Source organism: Coturnix japonica, chromosome 4 (assembly GCF_001577835.2).
Source record: "Coturnix japonica isolate 7356 chromosome 4, Coturnix japonica 2.1, whole genome shotgun sequence".
Lineage (NCBI taxonomy): Eukaryota > Metazoa > Chordata > Aves > Galliformes > Phasianidae > Coturnix > Coturnix japonica.
Genome location: NC_029519.1, coordinates 29978552 through 29987049, shown reverse-complemented (window position 1 = coordinate 29987049; position 8498 = coordinate 29978552). Strand labels below are relative to the sequence as shown.

At 40.6% G+C, this 8498-nt stretch overlaps 1 protein-coding gene across 2 annotated transcripts in view; it reads right to left on the bottom strand.

The window, feature by feature from the left end:
• Positions 1-424: 424 nt before the first annotated feature.
• FHDC1 (FH2 domain containing 1) overlaps positions 425-8498 on the bottom strand; it is a 33081-nt gene continuing 25007 nt past the window's right edge. For both annotated transcript variants that reach the window (XM_015861329.2, XM_015861330.2), the window contains exons 11-12: positions 7046-7210; positions 425-4463 (exon numbers count right to left, since the gene is read on the bottom strand). In XM_015861329.2, the coding sequence (XP_015716815.1) occupies positions 2418-4463; positions 7046-7210 (2211 nt within the window). In that variant the 3' untranslated portion in view covers positions 425-2417. The remainder of the gene's footprint in view (positions 4464-7045; positions 7211-8498) is intronic.

The following is an 8498-nucleotide window of genomic DNA, read 5'->3' as shown; positions in this document are numbered from 1 at the left end:
CAGTGCAGAAATCACCACCTGCTCCTGTAAAACAGGCTGTTCTTTATTTGCAAAGCCCTGGGAGCTGTAAGCTGGGATTTCCCAATAAAGTGTGCTAAGCTAAAAGGCATGAAGATAGTGACAGATCCAGACTTGTTATTGCCATGAACATTTGTCTTGGCCACAGCACACAACGTGAACACGAGGCGCTGCATCCACCACCCAATACCTTTCGCATTATACCTGGGCCTGCGCAGAAAGCCCTGCCTCAGGAACATCCAGAAACTAAAGACAAAATGCACATCTGAGTACAAAAACAAGCCTCCTATTTCAAATGCCAGTAGTTCTGCTGCAAAGCCCTTTCTTTGGGGACTTTCCCCAGCCAGTCACCAGTCGCTGGGGATCTCCAGAACCAAAGCCAAAAGTACTACAGGAAAGAGAAAGCTGAAGCCCATACCCAGTAAATGGGAACTTTATTAAACTACCAAGTTACTCCGAAATGTATAAATGCTCCATTAAATACATTCAGTTTTCATTTACACAGATTTATAGAAATTTACATATACCAAAACACATTTAAATTATTTTTCAAGCTCGCTACCAATAAAAGTTTGGTTGCTTTTTTTTCTTTTTTTTCTTAGTAAAGGAGAAGAGTCAATCATCTGCTCTCGCAGATGGGCATACATACATACAGATACAAACAAGGAGAAGGGAGATGCTTTTCTTTCATGTAACCCACAAGGGAGGCAGCATTCAAAAAGCTTATACAGGGTGTTTCAAACAAAAAATTCACCCTTGCCAAAATGTGGGCTATATAAATTCTCCCTGTGGGACAGACTCAAACAAGAGGCCCTATGTAATACTTTGCGGTGTTTGGGTACAATGTCTGCAGTAAGACATCAGGAAACACTAAGGGCCCCTTACCAACTTCAAAAGACAAAGGTAGCTGTCCCTGATACTAGCCCTTGAGATGCACATGAGCAATTAAACGGCTCATTCTCACTGAGCTATACACTTCCAGCACTGAGGGATAGAGTAGAAAAGCAGATCTACCCTAAGTCAATGCCACTTGTCTGAAGAGATTTCCATTTTATTTTATTCTTGTTTTTATTATTAAATGAGGCTTCATCTGTAAGTGAGTGGAAAGGCAACTCTTTAAATAGGATGCTCAGGAGAACAGTGATCAGTTTCCCCACCTACAAACATTTCCCTTAGGAAGATGCATGGCACGCTGAACAAGTTCTCCCTCATTCTCCGTACCTTAGACTAGCAAGACATGAAAATTCGTATCCGCAGGAAAAAGGAGGTGTTTTTATTTGTAAAAAGCTTATCAAATACTAGTTTAACTCATCCTTTGGAGTATTTAAACATTAAAAACCACATTTGAAGCAACGAAGAAAGTCTACAAAAACATTGTCATGCGTAAGCTCCGTGTTTCATGCTAAATATTCACGTTGACAAGGAGAGGAGGCAGGGAAACCGATGGCTCAATCAGAGCCATTGCAACATTCAAGTAATTTGGTAGTACATAAACCAGTGGAAACATGGAAAAGTAAGAAAGTGCTCAGCACTACAATGCAGCCTTCAAGAGCTGAACTGCAAACATCCTTGATATGTATCATAAATATATGGCACTTCTGTATGACCAAAAGCTGGCAAGTTTGCTTGTGACTGGAACAAGTCAGATGAGAAGTAGTCATCATCCCAGTGATTACTGGTGGCCCTTCCAATGGCCAGCCCTATCTACTTGTGCATGCAAGACAATGCTGCCACATTCCTGGAGAATAAGCCTCCTGGCCAGCAGGAGGTTTTCTCCAGACACACGAACACATTCATAAAACATGCTAAAAATTCTTCAGTTAGGTTAAAGACAGCCACAAACAGCAAATATCCCATTTTACTATTTTTTGGCCAGCAGTTCCCAGTCCGTCCAATTGCCAGCATTGGACTTTGCAACAGGCAAAAAAGTTCCTGAATCCAAGGCAGTAGAAACAATGTAAAGCACAATCACCTACATTCATTTTCAGTACTGTTCCACGGGATTCTCTTTGACAGTGAGTAAGAAACCTACAAACACAAACGTTTGAGTCTCAGGAAAAATTTCATGTACACAAAAACTGGCCTTTATCCATGTTTTCTATCATGAAGCACTTCATCTCATAGCTTATCTTCTTCAAACTTTTTGGCTTTTGGTGACCTTCCGTATCACAAATGCTCAAAGACTTGCTGTTACGCTCTTATTCCATCACAGTGGCTTCAAAGACATCCAAATTCTTAACAGAGGATTTAGACCAGAACACAACCAGTTGCCCTTTTCCATTGGTGTGTGGTACATTAAAAAGCACATGATGCCGCTTATCAGCGATGTTAGTGTTTTAAGGAATTCCATAACAGAGACATCCAGTGCAAGAGATATTCTAAGACTCAAAAACCTCCCCTTACTTCAGTAACGGCTTTAGTATTTTACCTATTGTGGTCCGGTTTGCATCTTTCAGTTTAAGAGAGGAGTTTTCCACTGCCCCTTGCTCCTTTGGTGAAGGCTGTGCCTTTGTGCTGACAGTGTCTCCCTGGAGGATGCTTTTTCCAAACACTCTGGCACTATTTGCTCTCTTTAAAGTACTACCTCCATTCTCCTTTGGACTCATATCATCAGAGGTTGCTGCTGGCTTCATTTTAGGTAGCCTCTGGGACACAGACCTGGTAATGCTTGGAGGTTTGGATGAGGTGGAGAGATCCACTTTTGCACGCTTTGAAGAAGAAGCCACTGTATTCCTTGCAAAGCTGGGGACAGTGGATGGTGTTTTGGGAGCACTGACAGGGCTAACTTTGGTGTCATCTACAGGGGTCTGGGGTTTCACACTGGAGCGACACATCTTTGTCTCATCCATCTTCGATTTTGCAGTACTCCTAGCAGGTTTAGAGGCTGGCTTCTTGAGAGCAACTCTGTCCCTCTCAAAATGAGCGCTGCTTGAGGTGACAGTCCCCCTCTGTAACCTTGGCTCTTCTACTGACATGCTGTGCCTGTAAGGACTTCTTGGCAGTGTGTCTGTAGTGCCTCGGACAGAGCTGCGACGAGACAGGCGGCTTTCCACTGTAGTAGTCTCACGAAGCGCCGGCTTGGCTTCTGGCCTTTTCACACTGGTTGGTGCTTTGTTTGACCGAGAAATAGGCACCACTTTCCTCATACTTTCATTCTCAGAGGCATTCAAAGTTCTAACAGGTCTGGAAGAAGCTGTGTGGCTAGGGCGAGTACCACTGGATTTTGAGGAACTTGGAGATCTGTCTTTTAGAGAGTTTCTCTTTGGTCCTACTGGGTCTTTATTTTTTACAGATTTTTCTTTAGAAAGCGAGTGTTTGCTGTTGGCATCGTCCTTATCATTTGTGGAAGCGTGAAGAGACGGATCCTTGGCAGAAGCTGAATTTAGGTTTGGGAAGAGTGTTCTAGGCCTGTACTGAGCACCATTAACAGAAGAGCGTGTTTTGCCAGCCTCACTTCTTACTTCATTGCCTGATGATTTACAGTCATTCCCCTCTTCAGAGTCCAGTGTCAAAGAACAGTCAGTGGTAGTATCTGACACGTAGAACATTGGCCCATCTTCCCTACTTCCTGAAATACTTGTGTCCATCGACACAGGGCTGCTGCTGCCAGGCTCTGAAGTTTCACTCTTGCAACCCACTGCCTTGCCTTTATGGTTGTGGGCCTCTCTAGAGCTTCTGCAAGCTGGAGGCAGATCGTCATCAGCAGTGCTAAGGGAATGCAAGCTTAGATCATCAAGAGTCTCCACATCTGTTCCACCAACATCCTCTAAATATATTAGAGGCATATCTTCTGCTGGCTTTGCTCCTTGAATATCAAACTTCCTTAATCCTTTAACAAGTTCGTGCTCCTCAATTGCAAGGGCCAGAGCATTTATATCAGCAGACTCCTCACAAGAGGCATTGGAAGCATGCATGTTGCAGTTGGTGCTTCGCTGTGGATAATGGGCACCTGTACTGGTTGAGCCACCAAAGTGACTGGACTGTGCTGGACGCAGCTGCCGCAGACCACCATTTTTCCCTTTGGTTTCAGACTGTTGGTGTAAGTGCAAGGTATTTAAATTGGGATCTCTAGTTTCTTCAGATTCAGTCCAGGCTACATTGGGTCTTACTGGTCGGGTGTTTGCACGGGGAAGGCTGTTAAATTTATTGGGATCCTCTTCTTTTGAAATTTCCAGGAAACTCTGCAACTCTCTGTCTGCAGTAATCCCCAGAGAAAGTCGAGAGCGTTTGGAATTGGGGTTTCTGTATGAAGGGCTTTGAGGTCTCTGCTGCAAGAAGGGAAGAAACTCTTCGAGTCCTTTTTTGGCCAACATTTCCACATCATTTTCACTGCTGCTCCGTCCAAAGCTTCCAAGCTCTCCAGCGGCCCAGGATCGACGTTTCTCCTCCAGCTCCTTTCGCCTTTGCAGATTATGAAGTTCCTGAATCTCTCGTTCCCTGTTTTCCTGACAAGGAAATGCATAAATCCATGTTACAGAGGATGGCATTCTATGCATGAGAACAAGTTAGACAGCTTTATCTTTCCCTTTATTTCATCCTATCAAAGTTAGTTCCTCCTGCTATCACTCTCTCTCCACCCCCAATACATACACACAAAAATTCACCATGGCAACCACAGTGTGCAATCATTAACCATATGGACTGTAGTGCCCTGCATAAATGATGCTGGAGGCACATCAGTCCAATTAACATAAGAAGAAAATGCACAAGTCCCCACAGAGCCTGAAAACTTGATCTGTCAAGCCCAACTAGACTATATGTCCAAGCAAATAATTGTGGCTGTATACGGAGACCTTCAAGTCTACGCTCAATAGGTTTAGAGAGAGCAGTTTTATCTGGTGAGTAAACTTCTGGCTGAGCATTATATTCTTTTTTAAAAACAAATTTGTCTGACAATCATGTAAGCCACTGCATTCTTTCCATCCTCCCATACTACAACAACTGTTATTGAAGCAGCAAGTGGAGTTTCCAAGGGTTGCTGTTTACCCCCAACTTGAACATAACAGATTGGAAACTTCATGAGAAGACATGACTTGCAAACAAAAGCAAATGAAAAAACTCATACAATGTCTCGTGATCATTACTTAGACATCAACTGATGTCACTTAATAAACACCTCATTCCAGTTTTGGATCTCTTGTTTGCTGCTGGCTTCAAAAATCGACAACTACTGCACAGAAGTTGCCCCAGGCAGGCTGGAGATTTTGGTAGCTAGGCTGAGGGGCTGTGGTTTAGAAAGACATAGAAAGAGGCAGTTTGTGTTTGGAAGACAACATAGTAACACCTTTCTGCTACAATCATTAGCAGTGGTTTACTGTGAACATCAACATTTTAACTGACACCTCTAGATTTCAGATTTAATCTAGGTTAAACTTGAGAAAATAACCTGGAAAGTTCAACAGGAATGAAGAACCGGGTTTTCTTCAGCCAGTAAAGCTGCAGCAAAAGAAGAGGAAGGGCTAGTCTTCATAAAGGATTCAAAAATTACAGTTTTTCAGCATGCTAATTTTGTTCCCAGAAAGCCTATATGGCTGTTCAAAAAAAACCCCACGCACCTATGTTGAAATGAAGCACTGTTTAGTTTGATTTTCCCATTGTTGTGACAACGGAAGAACTGAACAACTATAAATAGTTGCCTGAAAGCTTTCAGTAAACAAAAGTCTAATGCTGAAGCTCTGTTTGATGAATGGGTTAATCTACACCTCTTAAAGGGGATTTGAGACAACACAGGGCTGTGAAAGATAAGATGCGTTAGAGACCTCAGAAACTCGACAGCTAAGAAAGGATAAAGAAAAAACTAGCATTTCAGGAAAAATGTGGCAGGAGACTTCTTTCACAGGTATGGGATTACAGGATTAACTCTTGACTAATGCTAAAGCTTAACTTCAAATATCCCATTGTAAAGCAAAATAGTTTAAAATTGTTGTAGATGCTATGTTAGCCTCAGCCAAAATATGCTTATGGAGGTTTTATTCAAATGATAAACCTATTTTAAGGACTCGGGAGCATGTTCTAAAATTGCAAAAACAAAAAGTGTTCTTAACATGTGAGACATGCACAGTTGGCCATCGCGGTATAAACCATCTCTTTTGACTGCTGACTCTGCTGTCCAAACACTACATTTATTTCTCAGAACTGCAGTCTTTAATTGTTCCGTTAATTTTTTAGGTTAATCCTCACAAAACACTCAGCAAGAAAATCTTTTCAGTATTTGCAAATAAGAGAGTAATTTATCATTTCTGACTACTGCCTACATAGATAAGAGCAGTCCCCATTGGGCCTTGAAGTAGCAGCCATCCATCAACCGCTTGTATGCGATGTATGATTAAGATTGAAATCCTCAATTCCAAATGACTGAACATGTCCTTTGTATACTCACGAAGTCACCTCTCACTAAAAAGTCTGCAAGAGTTACTACCATTTTGTTTAATATACTTGTACATTACTGACATGTATAACACTTGCTGGGTGGTACAGGGTAAGCTAAAGGTACTACATACACATTAGCTGTACATTCAGTTAGCTCGCTACTAATCAGGAATGTTTTTCTCTCTTTCTAAACAAAAGATTTTATGCAAAGTGTTGTCAACCACAGATTGCATAAGGCAGTAAAAAATAAATCTGTAGATCCACTTAATTCACGCTATTTATAAAGTCCTAAAAATTATTTCTAACGATAGGCAGACTTCTGTGAACAAAAATCGCAACCGATGCTGACACTACTCCTTGCTACATTTGTGTTAGAATACTTCTCTGGGACCAAGTCAGGCTATGCAGCAAATAAACAGTCATACTTAAGATGAGATCTTTGTACTCTGTTTCACTTTGTGAGCTTTCACCCACAAAAAGCATTTAAAGGAATAAAGTAGCCACTGCCATCACCATTTTTACAAATACATCAAACACCACAAGATAAAAAAAGCATCCCTTACACAGAAAACAATTCATGTGAACCAGTATTTATTACCAAAGAGTGAGAACTTCATTCCAGGCTCAACAGCCTTGCGTCAAGCTTAACAGTGCTTACCTTAACAGCCTTGTTGAATCTTAAGCAGAAGTCCCTAAATATCTGGAAACATTCATCCAACTTCATAGTTTCTTTGTCCTCACAGAAAAAGTCAATGAGAGCATTTCCTTCCTTTTCTAATTCTCGTTTCTGGTGTTCTAGCTCCTTTAGATGTCTCACAGCAAACTGTAGCAAAGAATATACAATGGCAAACAGAAAAAATTAAGTAACAACAGGAGATGTATACATTAGGAGCTTATGAAATTTGTAAAACTGTTGTTACAGAGGCCTGAGAATTAAGACTCTGAGGAAGAACTACTAATCAAAGGAAACTTCCAGTCATTTCAGCAAAATGATGAAAGAAGGTCAAGGAAAACGCATCAATCAACATGCAAATTCTAGGATACAAACCAGGCAAAAGTACGTAAGTTTGAGCAGAACTGCATAAAGGAACAACCACTGAATTTTTGGTCTCCCTGATTTGCAACATCAGCCATTCACTGTCGTCCTTATGTAATACCACATCTGAGAACAGATGGGACCCCAAAATAACCTGCTGAAGAAAGTTAATTTCCAGACAAATCAGTTTTCTGACACTGTCTAATTTGTGACCCCTTAAAGATTTTGCATGCTGCAGCACTAGATTGTGACTAGGCAGCTGGGGGCACGGGTGACCACTGAAGACAATTTGCTGCCAGGAAATTACTTGGCAAATATTCCAGTAGGGTAGGAACAAATGTGACTTGATAGCATTTAGAGGGGAAAAAAAAATAGATTGAAGATAAACTGGACAATTGACAAGAGCATACATAGAAAATAAGTTCCTCCCACATATTTCGGTAATTTATTCATGAGGATGAGATAATGAAAGCTGACTTCTAATCAGCTTGGTTATGACTTATAATTTAAAAATTATAAATATGACTTATATTTAAAAATTTAAAAAACAAAAACCGGAAGTCTTTATGTAAGGTATGCATTTCTAAAATGATTATTTTTTTTTCTCAACATTTTTTGGAATGCGGCCTAAACGAGGTTGTAGTGTTACATAAAAAACAGCTATTAAATTAAAAATGAAAAAAAAATAAATAAAAGCCAAACATGTCAGAACATAACATTAAAGAGTCTGGGTGCAATGGATTAAAGCCAACGATTCAGAGTGAATGAGGACAGCTATTTCAATCCTAACCCACCCCTTTCTTCATCACCTTCACATCTGAAAAACTACACTATACTTGCAAGTTGAGAATCAGTGTGGGTTAAGTTCTAGATCAATATCTGTTAGTTTTTTGTTGTTGGTGGTTTTTTTTTTTTTTAACTTTTAATAATTTTCTATAGCATAAAACAAAAATCATTTCATTGAAGAGTAGTACACATTTCTCCAGGCATCACCATCTACTTGGAAAATACCTACAACTTTGCTTCAAAGTTAAGTGCCACACACACTCGTGTCTATGAAGTCATTGAGATACTA